The sequence below is a fragment of the Antennarius striatus genome, chromosome 18, assembly GCF_040054535.1.
Source record: "Antennarius striatus isolate MH-2024 chromosome 18, ASM4005453v1, whole genome shotgun sequence".
NCBI classification, from domain to species: domain Eukaryota; kingdom Metazoa; phylum Chordata; class Actinopteri; order Lophiiformes; family Antennariidae; genus Antennarius; species Antennarius striatus.
The window spans coordinates 12,080,940-12,104,863 of NC_090793.1; the positions used below are offsets into that span (position 1 = coordinate 12,080,940).

Sequence of the window (23,924 nt, forward strand, 5' to 3'; positions counted from 1 at the left end):
AAGAAAAAACCCTGCTATTGTTGATTTGTTGATAAATCAAAGCATTTTGGACTAAAATAAATGAATACTTTTTTGGATATTTTTTTCTGCTTTCTGTCCAACACAGATATTTAATGGGGTGATATACCTGAAAAATAAAAGCACCACAATGGCTCTGTCATTCTATTCTTAAACCGTGGTATGATGACAACCAACTATGATGACTACCCCTTGAATGCTTTCAGATGTCCTTGGAGCACAAATGCTCAGCAGAAAGATAAGGATAGGAATCTGTGATTTCTTTTTCCAGGACCATAATTGCCTTCAGCAACAGTCATGGCACCAGCTTGATCCACACTAACAATTTAAAAAATGTAGTGCAAGGTTTGCTATGGCATTTGCGACCCACTGAAAGTGAATCCCACTTTTTTACGACCATTTAGCTATAAAATAATGACACTGCTGAGCCTCAGCTATACTTAGTCTTCAGTTAACCATCAAATACTAACTCCTAACACGATTAACCAAGATTAAAGTTAAGCTAGTCAAACTTGTGCCTAGTGTTGTTGGCAGTTGTTACTCGAGGAAAACAGAAAGCATCAACAGGGCAGTGCTGACACTGTCACCATTGTCACCATTTGGAAATACTGGAGTGTTTTTATTTTACTATGATACACTAATTATGATATTATTATTATCATTCTTATGATATTGTAGTGCAGAAATTGAGATCCGTAGGCTTTCAGTTTCATACGAGTTTCATATTGTGCATATTAAAAAATAAAAAGCAAGCTTCATCTCAAATCATCACTATTTCTAACAGCTCTCCTAACAGTGTTTGTCTGCTTACCAGGAATCCTGTGCTTTGACTTGATGTTCCCCTCACACTTCCGCTTGGCTCTAAACAGAAGGCCAATTTGCTCCTCTTTTGTGAGCACATCATCTGCACAAACCTGCAAAGGTACAATAATGAGATAATATAAGGAAACACTAAAGGGTAACTTAAAGGTATCTTATATATGTCATACACGTGGAGCTCCATCTGTAAACATTTTTTAGCAATGTGTCATTTTTTAATCTGGTCAAAAATGGAATTCTGAGACAGGTTGACAATGAACCAAAACTGGTGAAGTCTTTAAGTATGCTACTGAGTAATCAGATTTTCAGCTAGGAATGACACTGGGAAAAAACAACAACCTGTTTATACATATACATACACACACATAAACACACACAGACACACACACACAAGCACGCACGCATGCACACAAACACACACACACACGTGTATGTGTATGTATATATACATACATATATAGATATATATTTATGTGTATAATATTTCTTCCTCAGTCTGGAACTAGACATTAGGTGATTCATTCTTAATTTATCAATATTTTTACTGCCACAACCCTTGAAAGAATGATTTAAGGCAGGTATTTAATTTTTATTTATTTGCCACTCTGCTGACCATAAACTTAATCTTGAAAAAACTACCTTGGCTATCTACAGGCTGCAGCTGCTTCACAACCTGCAACCACTGGTCAAAAACCTGAAATCACGGTCTAAATTTAGACTCCTGTGGAATAATCCTTCAAAATAACGAAAGCAGTGGGTGATATGGAATGTAGACAGAGTGTTCTATATTTTAAGGGTCAGATTCGTTTGTATTTTGGAAACAAGTCAAAATGCGACTGTTCAAGAGAAACGTAGGACAGCTAAACTGTCTTGACAGCCATGAAGTAAAAAAAAAAAGGAAAAACCTCTACCTCTGCCTCTCTCTACTAGGAGTTTCACTTCTAGTACCAGACGTTCCTCGTTCCTCTGGTTGTACGCGGTCACTAATCAATCCAGGCATAGGTATATAATGATCAAAAACAACGTTTTGTTACCAACACATTTTTTATACTTTATATTTTCTTAGTTTTTTTGTTTTACAGTAGTGTGGTACATCAGCTGTGAGTTTTCAAGTCAAGGGAACATTTTTCATTCTAATAAGTCACAATGACTGGCTTTCCATTGTTCGTGGATCACTTTTGAGCCCTGCCAAATCACCTTTGGGCTTTGACAAACTAAGGTTACTACTTTTCCTACCACTCTATGTTTGTGTTATTGTACTGACAACGACACTTTTTGGCCTTGACAAACTAAGCGGCAAATTATTAAACATGCATTAAAGAAAGAGTGACAAATACAATAGCACAAACAGAGAGTGGTAGGAAAAGCAATAATCTTAGTTTGTCTAGGCCAAAAAGTTGAATATGTCATGTTCTCTTACTTCTAAGAGAGCATAACATGAAAAGTGGAAATGAAAACACAGGAATTCAAGTCCAGTGTTACCCCTAAAGCACTGGGCTTTATGGTCCTCTGAGCAAAACGGAACATATCCACACAATGAAACACAAACTACTATGTATGCCACACATAATGTGCCTTAGCTGGAGGTACAGCTAAAAAATTCTTGTTTTTATTTGCTTCAGTGGTGCAGAGCAAACAGATCAAATTAAAGACAGATGTTCTCAGAGCAGCTCAATCTATGAATGCAGTCATATTTATCAGTTTCACACACAAATTAAAATTATGGAGGTAAATGAACCAGACTGTGGACATACTGTCCAAACAAAAACAAGTCATTTGGGAAGCAGCAAATTATTAAACTTAACTTAAGGAAAAGTAGTAATCTTAATTGTTCCCTGTAAGAGATTTGGATTGTGATACAATACATAAATTACAACACAAGGTAAAAGAAATTCTAAATATCCATCCATCCATCCTTAACCGCTTATCCGGGGCCGGGTCACGGGTGCGCCCAACCCCTCTACGGAGGAAACTCATTTCACCCGCTTGTATCTGGGATCTTGTCTTTTTGGTCATGACCCAAAGCTCATGACCATAGGTGAAAGTAGGAACGTAGATTGACTAGTAAATCGAGAGCTTCGTCTTGCGACTCAGCTCCTTCTTCACCACAACAGACTTATAATGTACAAAAGTTAAAATTTGACCTTGACCTAGTTTTCTGAAGTTCATTGTCATCAACTCATTTTCATCCCCTTTGCCGCCCGAGTAATGTGCTTTCTGTTTCATCTTTCTATCTGCAACGGTTGCAAAGATATTTGGTGGATTAACGGACGGATAGACGGACTAATGGATGAACACACAAACGCTGACAATTACAATACGTCACCGCTTTGAAGCGGGATGTAAAAAGACAAGTAAGTAAAAAAGCCTGACATTTGTGCTTGCAGTAAATGAAATGCAGTAGCAAAAGACACAAGAACAAACGCCTTTTCACAAAGCAATGTTTTTGTATATTTAGTTTCTTTTCAACCATCTCTGAGACTTTTAGCTAATTTGAAATAAGAAGTTCAATATTTTATATGAGAATAAAAGTATGCAAGAACATTGTTTCTAATGCAAATTGCATCCTTTCAGTATCATGAACATCAACTGTATATAAGCTGATTTGCTGCAAATAATAGACCATATATATATACTACATAGTTATAACCCCCCTCAATGTTGTCATTCCTTTCAGTCATGAAATAAGGATGTCCAGTTTGAGAGCTGAATACAGCTACAGAATGAAGATGTTTATAGCTTTGCACAGCAAACAACCACAGATGGAACAACATTTAACCACAGGCTAACAAGGATAGATACTACCTGTTTACTCTACTTACTCTGCCAATATAGACTATTCCACTGAATACTCCTAAAACATTTTCACTATTTTCATCTCAATAACTGGCTGGTGTTTCTAAAACTGCTGAAACTGGAAACAAGACACAGTGGATCTGAATGGTAACTATTCTATCATTAGTATCAGTGTTGTCATTACCGTGAAGGTAGAAAAGAATGTCATCTATATTCTTTGACATGAATGGAGAACTCATACATGTCTGGTTTAACCAGGGTTTATTTTGTCCCTCAACCATGAGAAAAATGTCTCCTTCAATCCCCTTTCCATAGGATTATCACTTACCATTTTAAGAAGACAGTCCTAGGTAATAAGTGTGTCCTATGATTATTTCTAAAATCAACACCTCTACTTTGCAACCTCCGAAATAAACACAAGTCTCACAGGGATAAACATGGACATTCTTCTCATTTACTGTGTTTCATTCAATTCACAGTAGTCTTTTTGTAAATTCCTTAAAGTACACTTATACAATCAAAGGAAAACAAGAAAAAAAATCAAACTTTATTTTCCAAACAAGGTCATTTTATGAATTCTTTTGTCTGTATTTTCAATTTTATATCATCTCTATTTTACATGATTTGTCACTGAGAAAAAGATTTTTTAGATGATGAATCCACTCCACACTACACTTACGTAATCAAATGGATGATAAATAATACACAGATAATATTAACACTTTTTTCTTTAAAGAACCTTATTATAGGAATACAGTTAAATATTTGCTTTACGTACTTGTTTTGGTCATTTGCCATTCTTTACCCCGTAGCCTTTTCTAATTACAGCAGTTCATTGCTAAATTATTGTTGTAACTTAATGGTTATATTTGGTTATAACATTTTACGTTTTCTGCAACCACTGATGAATATCTGCAGTGTTGCTTTGTTGATTTCGGAATATTTTGTTGCAAAAGGGTAAAAAATAAATAGGAACTCACATCAAAAATGATTCATGTGGATAGATGCCATGCATACATTGCGTGGAGACATTGGGTTTCTGGGACATTACCAAGAGTCTTGATCGTGGACAGACGTGTACTTTTTCTTTTTTTTTCTTTTTTTTTCAGGAAAGTTGTGGTTGACCAAAGTCATTTCCTGAAATGCCCTGCAGTGAATAAGAGAGTCAAATGCTGGATCCTGGGAGGCACATTTTCATTAGAAAGTCCGAAACAAAAAGTCTGAATATCCAAAAAGAATGAACCACAAAAAGACCAATGAGTTCAATGGCGTGTAACTATCTGTAACGTTCCAACAGTGAATTATATGTTCCAGGAAATCCCACTGATCTCAGTAGTAGTAACACTGACTGCGTGATAGCTAATGACTGAGGAGCGCAAAGAAATAGAGAATTACAGCCGTTACACATCATACTACGAGATGATAGACTTTTTAGCAGACAATAGCAGACGATAGCAGTTTATTTGCAAACAGAGACAATGCATCTCCATAACGATAGAAGCAGTGTTGCTCCTGATTGGTCATTTTTGACATGCACAATCATCTTTAGTCAAGAAATACCAATAATTTAATTAACTGATTGGAAGTTTTATCATGAAAAAAAAACCCACAATAAAGTTGGAGATAGAAGTTTTTAAGTGAGGGGAAAATCTGCAGCATAAACAAAGACGTGGTCACTGAAAGGACATGTTTACTTCCAACTGAAACCTGTTTATGCAGTGTGATAAATGACATGTCCAATTTAAAGTGAGAGTGTGGCACTAGAAGACAAAAGAGTCTCACAATTGAGTAATCGTTGGCTAACAACCATTACAACAGTGGGATTTAGACAGATTCTCCACCTCCATTGAAACAAAACGCATGTATACAAATAAGGCCAAACACAAAATTCCTGACGCATGAACCCAGTGAAACAAGCAGTCCTCATGCAGCAGTAATAAAAGTAAATTTGTACTAGCGGGAACCCGTGGAAATTCCACGATAAAACAATAATGTCAGACTTCATACCAAACATAAGAAAAGAATAAATAGATACCTTGTTCTATGGAGCAAAATAGATAAATAAAAATGGTAAAATGCTTACAGGTTAATAGGCTTTAACCCACTGAATGTATATGTATGTACTTTTGGTATATCCTTTTTTCTTTTTCTTGGCAATTTTCCTTTTGTGCTTGACATTCATTGGCTCTGGCCAAAGTAGTACTTCTTTTTGTTGTGACGCTATCCTTTCCTCTCTTTCAGTCTTAGTTTCACTCAGAATTTGTTGCTGTTTTCTGTCTCTTTCCTGCTGTTTGGACTCTGCTCAAAAACATGAAAATTGCTGGAACAGTTATGACACTCTAAAATGATGTTAACTGGGAAGTCCATGTATAATTATTTCTTCTCCTAACGTAGCAGATGCCTTACGCCATATTGTTCAAGTGATTCCTTCTGGCAGATGCGCCGTGATTGATTGACAGGTAGTGGGTGGAGTTGGTGACAGTGTGAAAGCGTAACAGTGTGAGACTTTTTCAAGTGAGCTTATTCAAATATATACAGTAGGTAGGGAGATTTCATTTGTCTCAATACAATAAAATATGTTTTTGTATTTCAAGAAAATAATTGACTTATCAGATATATAATTTTACATTTGATTATGTTACATATGCAGCACTATTCCCGTCTGAAAACACTATTGTTCTCAAATATCCTAATAAAATTGAGATGCATCGGGATTGTGTTAGTATTGTCTTTACAGAAAAAAGAAGAAGTTTTTTTTTCATAGAAATGGTCGTAGAAAGTGAGACTTTCCTCTGTAGATCACACTTCATCACATGGATGATAAATAATACACAGATAATATTTACTCTGGTCTCTGTAAAGCACCTCTATTATGGGAATACAGCTGAATGTTTGTTTTATGTACTTGTTTTGGTCATTTGCCATTCTTTACACCATAGGCTAACATTCACTTCCTTTTTGTTGGCATGTTTTCAAAATCTGATCCCAAGAGTTTTTGGACATTCCAGTATGTTTTTTTTTCCTCCACAAAATGGAAAGGGGTCTAGAAAAATTATATCTCTGAATAAAACCAAATCTTGTTTTTGTTGGCCCGTCCACTATCTGGAAAAAAAACATGAATATGTTACTTTTGACATATTGCACAGTGTGAACGTTTCAGTGGATGAGGTTCCTGGATATTATAAATGAGTCAATGCCACTCCTCTTCAACGTTGCAATTTGCATTTGATGATAAAAACCTCAAACCACAAGACTGGTTGTCCTTTGGAAATGTTCACAAACCACATTCTGACTTAAAGCAGCATTTAGTTCCTAATTATACCCTGCTCTGGTCGTAAGCCTGAAGAACAGCACTTTTGTCCTTGATGGAAACATTGTGTGTGCTCTGAAGAGACAGCTCACATCTCATGCAGAGGAATGCTGTGATTATGTTGTTCTCTAAAATTAACAAGGACCATTTTTGCTTTATGTAATTTAATTGATACACATAGCGTGAGCCAGTCATCCAACAAAGCAATTCAAATGCAACTATATGTTCCTTAAAAAATTGCAGTTTACTAATGACTCTGTGGCACTCAAATGCATTCGACATTTTGTGATAATTTAATGCATGTCCTGAAGTGAAAGCTCCTGACATGTATGGCAGTTCAAGCACAAAAGTGGGTTACAATAGTCATTTACAAAGCACGAACTATGAGATTTATAGGCTAAAAATATAGATAGTAAAGTGTATTTATAATCTATAAGAGCTTTCTTCAGATTGCAACATCTGCAATAATCCTCTAAATGAGAGGTTGAGGATAAAATGCTGTAATATACCAGTGCTTGAATACTAGTGACAGTATCAACATCCTCCAAACTAAATAGATTATTCATTCACACTACATGTAGAGACAGACCTAATCCATGACAAATGGATTATGTAGTTTTTCCAAAGAGCTGCAATAAAGACTGAAGTCTCATTTTTGTGGGTTAACTGTATTATATACCTGCAAACACTTGACAAAAAAAAAATCAGAAAATAGGGCACTATAATATTTATTAGTATTCACGGCAGGTATGTTGTAATGAACTCATTCATTTTTAAATTAGACTGTCACCAAAATACACACTGCTGCAAGAAAAATAAAGAGATAAGCCTTAAAATGTCCAGAGGTAATTCATTTTTACACCAAAGGATTCATAAATGAATGATGGTGAGGCATGACAGGTCAAGTCATGGATCAGGTGGAACACATCCAAAGGTTCTGCTCCTACTGACTGATGGAGGCATTTTCAGTTTCACCACACTTTCCCATATAATTAATAGCTGAAGCACATAATTTGCTAGATATTAACACAGTACTCAATGATTTGACATCACTATCATTATCATGAGGAAGTTTCAAAATTGTATTCTGCTATGCTTAACATCACAAAGCTGAAATTTCCTCACAGGCACAATATCATTCATCTTAATGGATGTGAGTGTCAATGACCATCGAGGCAACAGCACACACACTTGGCATGCAGAGCAGTCTGTTTGCTCGAGGCACTTTTTTTTTCTTCGCTCCGGCGACTGAGTCAAAGCCTGAGAGTCAGCAACGGTTGTAATATTGTGCCCTCATTTTCATTCATAAAGACTAATAGATCAATATAATGCCTATTTATTTTGGACCAATTTCTATTAAAGTGTTATACATTAAATTACAGTAAATTACTGTTACTATTACTATCAATTCTGTCGTGTTAGTCATGCCATTGCTGTAATTTACAGAGCATATCGCCAATTCAAAGATATCGATTATTAATGCATCTAACTCATGGAATTAGTCAAACCCAAACATTAACACTTAACATCTGAAAATATTGCTTGACAGAAATTCCAGAACTGTATTTAGCTCATTTTTTATGTATTGTAACAATTACTTCATTCATATAGCTCCCCTCAAGTAATTCATTGACTGACAGATAATTCATAATTCAATCATTTATGCTAAAATATTTAGGTGCATTTATGTCAGCTTTCCAAAGAGGAACAGTGACAGGAATTCTCCTTTGTTATGGATGTACTGAAGAAAGGGAATCACTTTGGGGAAAAGAAGTAGGTTTTGGACATTTTCTAAGATGAATACATGATTACATAATTGAGATTTTAAGCACATAGAATAGCATAATAAAACTAAATAGCATTAACTTCAGCTTGAGGAAGTTATGTGTTTTTTGCCACATAATTTTAAATGCCAGTGACCTGGAAAACTATGCTGGTGTACCTGTTTTAGAGACAACACAAGGCAAACATGTGATTCGTGTGCAGCAGGTGGAAGTCAAAAGCAAAGAACTTGTCCTTTTAGCCACACAAAATAATGACAATCAATTCTCCTACAAGCACAATGCATTCCATTACCAAGCTGAGCAGAGTAGAGCAGAACAATCAGTGATGTGGATGTCAAACATTTAAGTGAATGCTTCACTAAGTGCAAAAAAGGTGACAGAAGTAGACATACTCATTCCAATCAACCCTTTTCCACCGCTGAGCAAAACAGGACACTGCTTAGAACAATCAGTCTTTGCACAAGACTCTTGTGTGATTTTCCCAATAAAACCTCTAAATTATAGATAAATTAAACAATTCTTGGTCTCCCAAGGTGTTTCTCATTGCCTGTGAACATCACCCCCTTTAATTTGATTATTGGAGGGGATGCTGAGAGCAAAGCTTTTGTAAGTGGTCACCTTGATTGACAAGCTCCTAATGGGAGCCAGTCTAGCACCAACAGAATTTATAATCAAAATATTAAACCCTAACACTCACCTTCACCCAAAATAATACAACAGTTCCCTAATTAAATAAATAACGAACTAATAGTTATTCTGAGATGTGGCCAAATTAGCTTTAAACCGATCATGGCAATGTATTTTAGTGCAATGTTGGTTATTATTTCTCACTGTGGAGGCTGATTAGACACAATAAGGCCCACATTAAAAGACCTTCAATGCAAATATAAATTTGCATATGTAGGATCTTCCCTGAAGCACTTAGGGTCGAAGGGTTTACATAAATTACATTCACATGATACAAGTTAACTCGAAACACAAGCTATTCATAAAAACTTTGGTATAATTTAAAACAGGCTGTTTTAGTGAATGTGTCCAATATGGTCTTCATATTAATTGTCAAATTCTGCACAAAGGATTGCTTCCTCTTAAAAAGTTCAAATCACACACACACACACACACACACACACACACACACACACACACACACACACACACACACACACACACACACACACACACACACACACACACACACACACACACACACACACACATATCCAAGACAAACAGTAATTCATTAATTTTAAGGGCAAAGATGTATGTGTTGTTTAACGAATGAGGGAAATACAAAATGACATAGACTAAAACATGGACTACGGCATCCAGGGTGTAGTCCAAGCAAAAGGCCTGCAACCGGTCTGTTGATGCAAGCTTTCCACTTTCTATTTGTTACAAGGTCGCTGGTACTGAAGCTTTTGAACCATGTGTTTATTTAACCTAAAATGACTCGAACTTATGGCTAAAAGGCAGATATATATTTCAAGGCAAACAGCATGCAGGCATGAGCCAATATCATGCAAACAAATGGGATCAGTTTAAGTGATCATTTTGAACTTGGTTAGTAAAAAGAACTAACATATGACCAATTATAGAATGAAACAGTACAAAGGTTTTGGGCTTTTCCTCAACAGAAGATTTTCAGTAAGTCCTTAAAAATGTACTTCTTTCGTATCTCATTTATAAAATAGTTTGAAGGTAAAATAAGCAGCATCACCAGAATGTTTTAATCCTTAAAGGAGAACTTGCTAATTAAACACTGTACTCTATAATGTTCGTTATAATAGTGAATACATTCAGCAAAAAAATAAAAAGCAGCAGTTTATCACATCGGCGGCACGGTGGCGCAGCGGTTAGCGCTGCTGCCTCACAACACGGCGGACCCGGGTTCGAGTCCCGCTCTGTGCGGAGTTCGCATGCTCTCCCCGTGTCTGCGTGGGTTCTCTCCGGGTTCTCCGGCTTCCTCCCACCTCCAAAAGCATGCGCTTCAGGTTGATTGGCCGGTCCCAAATTGACCATAGGAGTGTGTGTGTGCGTGAATGGTTGTTTGTTTGTTTGTATGTGGCTCCGCGGTACACTGGCGTCGTGCCCGGAGTGTCCCCCGCCTCACGCCCTGAGACTGCCAGGATAGGCACTGGCTACCCCGCGACCTGCGTTAGCGGATTAAGCGGGTTGGAAATTGGATGGAAATTGGATGGAGTTTATCACATCATCACAGCCTATAGTTGTTTGAAGAAAATTCCATGTGCTTCTCATAAGAATCATGATTAACCTGCAACGTTTGGTGAAGCCACACATGTACTGACAATACTATATTTTCCATTAATTTTAATGTCATATGACATAATGACATAGAAAGAGTTTATTACAGCATACCTGAACATATTGTCATTTGTATTCTGTTCAAACCTCTTTTTTGAAAACATGGGAGTTACATTACCCACAATTCGTCTAGAATCATTTGATGCAAAATTCCAGTGAATGTTGTTATAGCTTTGAATTGTTATCCACAAGCAGAGATGAGTATTGAAATATCCCACTTATTTAAGCCAATGTGTGCATTACAAAAACAGCAAAGTCCTTTTACAATCCAACTGAAATGAATTGTAGAAATCAGCTACTAACAACAGGTGTTCTATTTTCTGAGTCATGAGAGAGTTGGTTAAATTTGGAAAACCATACACGATAGTGCACTTTTTCCACACATGTACACATGTCCGAAGATTTGTTGCAATGAACAAAGTTACTAACATGCTTTTAGTTACTTGTCAAGCTTTAAACCTTTGTAGCTCAGTACAACAAAAATCAAAATAAGCCTTGAACAAAATGGACCCAAATCAAATAATGAACCATAATGTCATGCTCAAAATTTGCTAATTAATAAACTAATATCTTATTTGTTTATTTATTCATATTCCTTGAACATGTAAAGATACACAAATGTCACAAGTCTGTCAAAAAAACAACAACAATGAACTTTGTCCTGTGACCAAAATACCTGAATTTGAAGAAGGAATACAAGCAAAAATAAAAATCTGCAACAACACCTGGAATTTGACACTTGATACACAATTAAAATAACACTGGTAAATGTCAGTTAAGCAAGATCCCTCCAAAACTGGACAAAAATATACATAACTGGGGGTATGTGACGACTGGTATGATATTCAGGATTTGTGCTCTCATTGGCTCACATGTTAAGTGTCATGGAGTCTTTTGTCACTCAAGTTGGAAAAATAAATCTGGGAGCTTCTGTATACTTGAAACTCAATCCCTTCAACAGCAGTGGGGGTAGGGCTAGGATGAACTGTTGGTCATTGGTAAAGGTATCCACATAGCTGGGAATTTTCACATGTCAACTCAACTGAAGTACTCTGGAATTCCAAGTACATTATGTGCAAGAAAGTTTCACAGCAATATTGATACAGCACGTTACTGAAGGAAAACTCAACAAAGCATGTGAAGTCAATCAGTGCTCTGCTGACATTTTGAATGATTTGAAAAAACTGTTTTGTCATAATTTTTCCATTTCATTTTTCATTTCAGTGACTTCAGCAGGAAACCGCATGCAATACAATAGCTAGGGTGTCTACTTAAAAAAGCAAACCCTCAGTAATCATATTAATAATAATAATAAATTTATTATTATTATTAGTAGTAGTAGTAGTATTATTATTGAAGGAAGTTGGTGTGAGAGAAGAGGATGCAGAAGATAGGGATAGATGGAGGCAACTGATTCGCTGTGGCGACCCCTGAAGGGAAAAGCCAAAAGGAGAAGAAGACGAAGATATACTGTAGTTAAGAAGCTACCAAAATTCATGAAAACTCCAATCTGATGGCATTTAGCTGGAACTGAATGAACCAGTGTGTCCATCTATTGCTGAATGCAAGTGTTTGAGTTGAGCATTTGAGAGGTTGGTATTATTGTGAGCCATTCTCCACAATGAAGTATAAAAGATGAAGAAAAACACAGACAAGCTTCACAACAGATGTTAGAAGAGAGACAGCTTATCGTTCTGAAATGTGTCAAATGTTTGACACATTCCTACAATTGCAATATCTTTGTGATAACCATCATCACATACAGGAAGTCTGGGGCATCCCGCTGGACTTATCTGTCTACAAAATAAAGTCATTCCATTCGTGCCGACAAAGAGAAAAATAAATGGTTTGAAGCATGGTAGATGAGTGACACTTCCAGATGTTGTCCAGCGAAGCATTGCATTTGGACTTTCTCTAAGAAGGACCAGCTCATTTGTTACATTTATCATCAAATTTATGGAAAATCTACAAGCCAAATTTTCATGCAACTTCCAACTTGCAAAATACATGAATCACAGAATCATAAACTACAGATGAGAAAATTTAAATGCATCATTAAGTCACCATGATTAAAATGTATTGACATAAAAAAGGGAAAAAGCAATTTTGCTTTTTGCTGTATTTTTTTTTTTGCTGCCACCCATTCATATGATAGATTCATATCATTTAGAAGTGTGTCTCTTTTTTACTGAGGTGTAAAAGTGGCATTGGGTTGCATATACACAAATATTCTTTGAGTGGAAAAGTGAAGAAAAAATGAAGAGGTCATGGGGAGTCAAGAAAACAAGCCCTTTCCTGAGTCAAACACAGCCATGGTATAACCTTACCATGCTGGTGAAACTGAAGACTCTCCTATTAACGCGCATTATGAGTCTGATTCACAGGCCTTCTAACAGCGGAGAAATGGGTGAGTCAATACAAATGAGAGCTAACTATGGAGCATACAAGTACATACATCTGGGGGAGAGTTAAAGAAATCAGAATCGGGGAGTTCTTTCGGGAAGCCACTAAAACTCTGCTGTTTCAGTAAATACAGAGCATAGGGATCTGCGTGTGAAGGGTATTTTCCTGCTACAAGTTGACTCTTTGAGCCGAGTTCCATTCTGATCCCAGAGAAATTCAGGCAAACATGTTAACTAACCAGTGACGACAGAAAGCTACTCACAGTCTACAGCAAAAAGCCAAGTACAGCAGCTACACATACATGCCCTGCATAGATCCATGGTGCACGCTGCAAAAAAAAAAAAAAAGAAAGAAAAAAAAAGAACGTATAAATTCTTTCGTCTGGCTGAATGAACTTCACCTATGCACTGGAATACACACTCCAATTTCCATTTAGACACAATTACACAACACATTTCAAAGATGAGTGTAAATATGTTATTTGTGTCTGTCACTAGATGACTGGATATGTTACTCTAGAAGTGAGAGCTATGTTTGTTGATCTTCACAGAGATGCAGGTTTCCAATACTTAAAATCATTACGTACATCCACAACTTTGAAAAGCTTTCTGGGTCTATTGTTCAATCTAACAATATTCATTAACCTGGGGACCAAAAGTAAAAGCACCAAGTATGGTGAATAAACCACATGATTTTCCTTTAAGGATAAATGGGTGTGGGTTCTCAGGGGTTAATGAGGGTCAAATTTTAAGATCTTTCAGTCTCCACCATTACATTCTACATTTAATTGGTATTACTAATTCTTCCTTTGGGATATTTAATCTCATTCTATATGTCACACAGTGAATCAAATAAAATTTGCAGCCTAGAGGAGTGATGTCAAACAAACATCTGATCCAATACAAAAGTATACACATATGAACCTACTGTCAACACTGACACCAGTTCAAAATGGATTATGCAGTTAAATTAAAGCCAAATCCCTCATTCTGTCTAAAGCATCATAATGAATAAATGACAATGAAAGTACTGTAGCTGATACAATAGCCAGGCTTCCAGGTTTGATTCCTTTTTGTGTGGTATTTGTTACCCGTGTCTGCGTAGGTTCTCTCCATGTTCTCCAGCTTCCTCCCACCTCTAAAACATGCAGCTTAGGTGGATTGATTACTCCAAATTGTCCCTTGGTGTGACTGTGTGTGTAAGTGGTAGTTCATCCTTTATGTGACCCCGCGGTGAGCTGGCGACACATCCGAGGTGTACCCTGACTCGTTGCAGGCTGGAATGAGCTCTAGCAACAACCATGACCGCATCTCATCTACAAGAAGATGGACGGATCAATTTTGTTGTTGGTGGTGTAGTCACATATGCTGAACAATTAGTATAAGTATATAAATCACTGTCATTTATCCTGTAAATAAGACATCAATCAATTGAATGACACATACAGTCATTAAATGATAATGAGAGCATCTCATATCATCACAATAATAGACAATAATAATACTATGTTAATTACTATGAAATTATACCGAGTCCATCAGAGGCAGTATGATATGTGGCCACAGGATAAAAGTAAATATTTTATAGCTGTCAGTAAGATTAAACAAAACATTAACTTATTTTCTTGTCAGAAATAATGTCATGTCATGAGTGTTTTTATTTCACAGTTAATTTAATTGAAAGACAGCACTTCTCCCTTTGGTGATGTCCCCCCCCCCCCTCCCCCATATATGCCACTGGTGGGAGGATATAAATTGTGCTGATATGGAAAGATCATAGCCGCAAGAATAAAGCAATATATAAGGCCTTGATTTAACATGTATGCAATCTCATGTGGATATATACCTAATCAAACCGACTACAAACAGTTGGATGCTCATCAGCCTGTAAGGACAGGGATCTTGAACAGGGACATGAGTAGTGGCCACTGATAGGTAAACCAACATGGAACCTGATAAGACATTAACCTGTGTCAATAGTGTAAAAGCCTACATGATGCAGCAAGGGCAGATGACTTGGGTTAAGCCAAGCATAAAGATGCACTACCAGAGGACTGTTACTAAAATGCGGTCATCTTGAAATATAAATTGCTATTTCAACCTCCTACTGCTTCTTGTCTCCAGTAAAAGCTGCAAAGGTCACCATATAACAAAGACAATCCTTCACATACCACACACAAACACACACTCACACAAATGATGTCAAAAACTGAGCCCTTCATCACAAAATAAATTTTACAGTTCAGTAACCCTGTCGCCACAATAAAATGCCAGCCCTTTTCATTCAAACCACTAATACTGGCTAAAGTAATAACAGTATTATCGTTAGTAGTATTAGTATTATGTGACATTAACATTTTTTGAAATACATGTCACATCACAGATCATATATGAATGAACAGATTGACTTAAATTGAGAAGGAGTGGTCAGCATGATGTCTACTAACCCACCAACAAGATCAGTCCTTGCAGCGACTGTCCACATATTTGGACACTTTCTAACCATCTTCAAGAACAGTTTCCAGCTGCGACAAAAGCAGATAGTTTAGAAACACATCAGGAAAGTTTCCAGTCATTTTTGCATTAACCAAACCAGGTATTTTAGGCATTACATGATGTTTTCCTCACTCTAAACATGTAGCCGCATTTCCACTACGTAGAACTGACTCTTCTCTACTTTACTTCGGTTTTTCTTTTAGTTTTCCATTCCAAATTATGTTCATGCTGAAGAAATATTTGTAGTTATAATGAAGCTAATTCAGAAGTACTCTTTTGAGGACGTTTGAAATGTATTGTCATTCAAACAAAATGCAAGAGTAAAACTAGTGTGACATGAACTAAAGCAGATTTGGACAGAAAGCAACAGTTTACAAGAGTATAAATAAATTCTGGCATATGGCACAAATTAGTCTTCACAGATTTTCCCAAGGCATGTTGCAAAAGACGCAACATTTGTCCATTACTTTGTGTGATTCTGTATTTTTGTCTATGGTAACAATCAATCACATCTTGTTTATTTATTAACATTTATATTATATATATATATAATATATATATAATATATATATATATATTTATATTGAGTTTACAAATATTATATTATATGTCAATGTATTTTGTGTGTAACAAAACATTACATTTTGTATTCTTCATTGTTGTCAGTATTGTTCTTTGTCCGTAGTATAAATCCTTGAAAGAAAAAATAACTACTTTTCTTCTTAATTGCACATTTGTGATTTATTATACTGTATAGTAATTTACTATATTAACTATAGTCAATCCTTTGTGTTTGAAATAGACATCTTTACTTTTCACGGAGTATGTTTGGTATTTATACTTAAGTCCCACTAATTAGTTCTTACTGCACATTAGACACAAGAATTTTAAAATTGCAAGCCAAATCAAGGCTTTAGTATCAGGAAGCTAAAAAGAGAAATAAGTAAGGCTGTCAGGTTACATGATATGAACACTGAGGTGAGCAAATTGCTCATGGCAGGGCTTTGTTTGCACTACAGCATGTGTCCTAACAAGGCCTGATAAAGCAGGGAATCAGCATCAAGGTCCTGTCAAAACTCCCTGAGTAAATGGCATGAAGCACAGCTTAAACATTCTGTGTGTGACATGTGAATGTTCTTTACCAACAGCTTTTAAATTTATTTTCTGACATTGAAAAGACAGGCCAATGTTTTCTGGATTGTTTGAAGTTGCCTCATATGGTCAGTGATGGTTTAGAGCAGCAATAGCTTATGTTTATGAGCACAAACACTTCTAGTACTGTTAAAACCAATCTTGCTTTATTAGTGTTTATAATAGAAACTAAAGTCATGATGAAGAAACAAAAACAAAAAACAAGATCATCATAGGCGTGTGTGTGTGTATGTGTGTGTGTGTGTGTGTGTGTTCGTGTGTGTGTGTGTGTGTGTGTGTGTGTGTGTGTGTGTGTGTGTGTGTGTGTGTGTGTGTGTGTGTGTGTGTGTGTGTGTGGGGTGTGTGGGGGGGTGTGTGTGGGTGGGTGTGTGCATGCATACACATGTGTGTGCACGCATGTGTGTGAAAAATAATCAAACACTGAAAAAGATATGTGCGATAATGAGGACAAAGTTACTATTGCACTATAATTAAAATCATTAGATCAGTTTCAATGTTTTTGGTCTATTATAGCAGGGTCAGAGAAGGGTTAATTGTATCATCTCTTCCTGAGGAAATCAGAAGTCTGCATGGAACAGAAGAATAAGTGAAATTAAAAGGCAATGAAACTGACTGAAATTTCTTTGCCCCTAATTGGCCAGTATATACAATAAATTAAGAAGATGCTCTTTGTTCTCCTTCTGACACACATAACCTCACAAACTGGATATATATCATCGTGTCACACTCAAGATCAGTTACAACAGCATGTAAAAATGTATTTCAGTATCAAAGCCTATATCCCAAATAAATCAGCAGTTCACTATAATTAGTGAAATTAATTGGCTGTCCCTAATTGTATCCTGCTTCAAAATAGGTTGGTATCATTAGACCTTAACAATAAAAATTAAGTAATGCTGTGATGGCTGCCAGCCAACTGGAGACACTGTTGTTACAACGTCAAGTTGTTTTGCTTATGGCTCTCAAACACTGACATTTCCCCTATTCAACACAGGTAACTTGGGTTGAGGGGGGGGAATATCACAACTGATAGCTTCTTTACTTCTCCTGAACTTTCCAAGGCACTAAAGGGCCAGAAAAACAGCCTAGTTGGTTCAGTAAATAAGAGTAGACAAGAGCTTCCTCCATCTGTAGAGGAGCAAAGGGCCCTGCACAACAAAGAGGTGCTGAAATGTGACAGTCCAACCCTAACAAGTCTATCAATGCTAACCAAGGAGAAATGTCTCCATCCTAATCACAATCCACACAGCTGTCAATATCAAAAGTGGCCACAAGGCTAAACTGGAGACTGTTATGTACAGTACCACAACAGAACCAAGGTTTGGAGTAGATGTGCTTGATGAAATGGGGAGGAAATATTCAGTATAAGCTGGGCTTGCACTAGGAGCTAGTGTGACTAAGACACTGTGGCTCAGTGTAAAAGAATTGAGCAAGCCACAAAAAGCCACACTCTGTGTCCAAGACAGTGGCGCACGGGCGGACGACCAATGCTCATTGTGGGGGGGGGGGGGCGTGGGGGGGTCCGGGGAACTCCCGGAGAATTTTTTAGAAAATGGGGTTGTTTTCCTGCATTCTGAGGGCAAAATCTTGTGTTCAGTTTACCTAAAAAAATACACTAAAGTCAATAGTTCAAGCTGAACTATCTTTATTTCTGTCCTACTTTATGCAGGTATAAATGTGAGATTCAACAACTGAAAATTTTGTGAAGATACAGTCATACAAAATATTACTCAATGGTTACTTGTAAGTTTTACTTAGACTAGAAGACCTTTTAACTTTGACCACCACCAACACCATTGGTATGCCATAGTTTATTTTATTTTATTTAATTCAATAACATGATTTTTCATTTCAATTTAAAAAGGCATGAAAAATATCAAGCGAGGTGAATACACATTTACATGCATCGCTGGTTATTCCTGCCGGTCATAGGGAACAAAAGTCTAAGACTACAAACAAGTATTGATAATATCTTTCATTGACCTTCTGATCGGTCTGTCACCACTCCTCCCCCCTCTCAGCATCCACCATAGTAGACTTTAACACAAACTCTACTATAAAACACTGGATTCTTTTGATCGATCGTCCTCACCTTGTCATACACCAATTTGCGGGTTCAGCTTGTAAAAAAACAATATTTTGTTTTTCTTTGGACGAAAGGAGGTGATGACCCGAGTGCATATTTAATGATCGGGAGCGTTCAGGTCACTTCGGCTATTTCCGTCAGCATGCTTCGGCTAAATTCCGTCGGCATGCGGAAATAGCGGCGCTATTTTCACTAGCACCGCTCGCTAGCGGAAATAGCCTAACGGAAATAGCGAGCGCCGCTCGCCGCTTTGTGTCAAATGTCATAAGGTAGTGGGAGTTGCATAGAGAAGGTACAGGTTACCTGTGTTGACTGTGAGTGGAGCCATACGCAAATTATCTTGGCATCGTAACATCAGTGTCTCCAGCTGGCTGGTAGCCAACACAGCATTTTGGATTGTTCATAATAGTTAATAATTTTCATTGTTAAGGTCTAATGATGACACCAACCTATTTTGAAGCAGGATACATTTGTTTTTATTTCAAAGTTCGAATTTGGATGTATAATGGCAGAAAAGCTATGCTGTGTCATTTAAATAAATAAAAAACTGAATCATTATATTTTTCATTTAGTGTCCTGATGTGTTTTTACCTATTCCACCAATTAATTCTTGAATATTTTAATGATAATCCAAATTATATACAAATAATGTTCAAGCAGTCAAAATGACTGCCTATGGTAATTCCAGGTAGTAATACTCAGATCTTTTTGTGTTTTGAAATTTTAATAATCAAACAACGTCAGAATAAAATATACACATATTTATTGGTTCATACGTTTTTTAAAACCAAGTTATGACATTGAAAATTTTGAACGCAGTCAAAATGACTGCCTTGGGAGTTCTAGTGTAAAATGAGATTATCTCACATCCAATCTGTGTTACATTCCACTGACGGCGGTTTGTCAGAGATATAGCTACTTTGAAAGTCAAGCACAGTGTGTTTCTCTGATTTAACTTTTGTTTTAAAACACTTAATAATTGTTTCTACACTATAATAATGAACATCATTTCTAAGAATTCAAGCAGTTTTTCATGAATCATCTGACAAATATATTTCCAACACAATGGTTTCTCTAAATGGGGTGACTATCTCTGCACCTCAGTATTTTCAGTAACCTAAGCCTATACCAAAAATGTCAATATAGCCTTAATGCATACCTAGTGTTTTAAAACATGTAATTTCCCTAAAATAATATATTTTTTCTGTAAAAATATAAAAGTCATGCCAGTAAAAAAAAATTGGGCAACTGCTCCAAAACTATAAAAATAATGACAAAATGGACTGTCAAATAGACTGCTTTTCTGGCTAAACTAAGTTAATCAAGAAATAACTAACCTCTATCGAAAGCACTGATGGACGAGCTAAAGCTAAGCTGCCCCACGCCACAGACATAGTCCACGAGGCCAGACACTCACTAAAGCAACAAATCATTATGATTCCAGCAAACTGCCCAGTCTGTAACTGGGTTTTCTGCATGATATTAGTCTCTACGTTCACCACACTTTAACATCTATTGGTGAAGTGCAGTCTTTTCGTTCATCTTTGCTGTTGTGCCAAACGGCCCACCCTCCAATGGATTTCTTATCTACTTCAGACATGTCAATTTGAAAAGAAAAGTTCCACCAACATGTCAGCTTTACAACATATGGAATCACCTGAGTGAACCCTTTTCACCACATAAAGTTGTAAGGTATTGCCAACGTTAGGATGATGTGCTGTTTACTGTGAACCTTTGGCATTTTACTATTCAGCAAGAATACACTAAGAAACTTTTTTTCAAATCTCAGGTTGCCTCCGACCACTTCAGTTTCATTCAAAGATTCAAAGCCCCTCTCTGCATGATCACTTTACCCTCAAACAAAGTCTTTACAAAAATGTTGCCTCTTACGCCACAAAACATGATAGTGCTTGCAGTCATATCTTAGGTCCACGCTAAATTATGATAGAAAGATTATATTACTAGTCGTTCCAATGAGACCACATGCTAGTCATCACAGAGAAAAACAGTCATATGGTAGAAATTAAATGGCCACTGAGGATCCTAAAAGTACTGCTTCCACTTAATAAGTGAGTAAGTGATGCAGCTAGTCACTGTGAAAGAAGACTCCGTGAGGTCGTTCCGTGTGTAAGCTGTCAGTAAAGTATGACTGCAAAACACAATGGAGAGATGCCTTGCCTGTTCTGGTAAAAGAGAATTTCAGTTAGATAACAATGTGAGATAACAAACGACCCATCGAGTTACTCTGATGAATTTTTATATTTATGATACCAGGATATCATCTGTCATAAGCTGAGCTGGTAAAAAGCTACACAGTATGACTCAATTAAAAAGTTTAATTTTGCTCCTTTCAGAATTAGACACCGACTTTCCACTCTTAGCTTTGGTTTTCAGTGAAATCTGCCCACCGTTTGGTCACAGTTTGGAAACAAATTACCTTTTTGTGGAGAGGAAGACTAAGCAAACACCAAACTTAAATATGAGTAAACATTATTCACAGACAGAGCCTTTTAACGACTGAATGTTGAATCAGCTATAAATACACTGCTATTTTATAATTGTTTTCCTCTGCCATCTAAACCAATGAGCCTCGAGGTCCACTGCGGTACAGTGATGAACCACATCACTGGGAAAATGCACTATACCTCAGAGCCTGGGCGGACTGCCTGTTGAATGCACAACAGCCTCAGCCAAAACACACAGAACCAACTTGGTGTGTTGGTTTGCTCGCACAAAGTGCGTGTGTGTGTGTGTGTGTGTGTGTGTGTGTGTGTGTGTGTGTGTGTGCGTGTGTGTGTGTGTGCGTGTGTGTGTGCAGCAGACTAATACTGAATACAATCATGACAATATTTGAGAGCAAAACTCTAAATTACATACAAAAACTAAATCCTTACAGCTGTGATGTTAAGACGTAGAATCCACCCAGGTGCTGTTATGAATTAAATATTAACTTCTGTCTGCAGGAATTGTTTTCTTTTTCATGCAGCTGAGTGATTTCTAAAGCTGTGAAACAAAATGAACAGGCTGATTTCCACCCATGCTGTTACTGTATTTTGATGATTTGATGATGCTGTAAGACCACAAGAGTTTAATCAGTTATCACAACCCTTGTTTTAATATCCCATCTCTCTAGTCAGTTCAATCTGTCCTTGTATGACAGCTTAAAATCTCCAACATGCTTCAGAGAGGTGGTGTGGAAGCCATGAATTTGACGCTTTCTTGTCTTTTATTCTGAAGGACATCTGACTTTAGCCTATAACACTCACAGCCTTAGTCATTACTGTATATTACAAGTGATTCAAAGAGCACATTTGGCAGAAATCAAAAGTTGAGAGTATGTTATGGGGCTTGATTTTCAGATGACAAACTCAAGCCCCAAATTCATTTGTGTTTTCAACTTTTTCCCTGTGCGAAGACTTGCAGAAGCAAAAAGCCGCTCATGCGCTTGACTGTCACTGATCTTTGGACAGGAGAGGCACCGCTGGGCCACATGTCACTCTTGTGAACAGACTAAATGCGTTACGTAAGCGTTGCAATAACATCTGATCATGTACATAAATGAATTTGTGTGAGAGGTGACTTACCAAGCATAAACCGCTGAGTAGTACGATGAGAAGGAAGTCCATATTGCGGAGCAGCAGAGCGGATCCCATCCCTGACCTGAGGCAGCTCTACCTCCAAGAGTCCTTGGGGAGGGTGGTGGGGGGTGGGGGGGCTCTAACAGACGTCGATGATGCTCAGATGAAATTATTTAAGCTACTTAACTTTGCTCAAAGTGGAGCGAGATGTGTCTTTTTATTCCATCTGGCCTGTCGGTGCTTATGGCGGCTTCTGAAATCATAACTCCATAATCGCCTGGTTCTGTCCTAGATTTAATTTCCTATAATCTACTACATGCTCTGGCTCAGCCCACTCGTTTTATTTCTCCGCATCTGTCTTTTTTTTTTTTCCTCCTCTGAAATTACATCCACATGTCAGAACTATTTATGTCGCTCTCGCTCTGCGGTGGGAAGTTCAAATGATTCTTTGTAGAGGAGAAACCTAGGCTGTATTTTTAGGTCTTTTAAATTTCCCCTCAGACTAACTTAAACACTTCAGTATGGAGCTGTTCGCCTTCTGGTCTATTCCAATCTTTTCTTCCAAACTTTAAATCAGTGCTGGGACAAAATAAAACCGCAATGTATCACTCCATCACCAGTCGCTGTTGAATTTCACAATTGGACACCCCCCCCCCCCGACTCATCACCATCAGTGTCGCCATCCACCAACGGCGTGGAAGCGTGCGGTCCTCAGTATATAATAAATAAAATGACCTTATGTCAGAGTGAAACAAAGCTTTTCATATATTTGTCAACCTGATTGGCGTGAATCAACTCAATGATTGCCCTGCCGCGTTTCTTTTAGATTTATGAGATTTAGCATTACGGCTTTTAACGCAAAATGGAAACATGGCATGGAAATAGAAATAAAACGCTCAACGCTGAGCATTAAAAAAAAAAGAAAAAGAAAAAACTAGCGTGGCAGTTCTACACCACTAACTAATGTATGGAACTCGCAATCGGTCTCTGTTTACCAGCGGTGATGTAAAAGAAAAAGCCCAGAGGAAAAAGAGAGAGACGCCAAATTGACTCCAAGAACCTACTTACTACCAGGAGAGAGCCTGCTGGCGCTGACGGACGGACCGTGCGCACACGCCCCAGTGTTTCTGCGCGGAGAAAATGCAAAAGTTGAAGTTTCTC

The 23,924-nt window shown here is 37.2% G+C and overlaps 1 protein-coding gene across 2 annotated transcripts in view; it reads right to left on the reverse strand.

The window, feature by feature from the left end:
• pth1r (parathyroid hormone 1 receptor) overlaps positions 1–23,924 on the reverse strand; it is a 47,610-nt gene extending 23,686 nt beyond the window's left edge. For both annotated transcript variants that reach the window (XM_068341633.1, XM_068341632.1), the window contains exons 1-2: positions 22,770–23,924; positions 830–932 (exon numbers count right to left, since the gene is read on the reverse strand). In XM_068341633.1, coding sequence (XP_068197734.1) covers positions 830–932; positions 22,770–22,838 — 172 coding nt within the window. In that variant the 5' untranslated portion in view covers positions 22,839–23,924. The remainder of the gene's footprint in view (positions 1–829; positions 933–22,769) is intronic.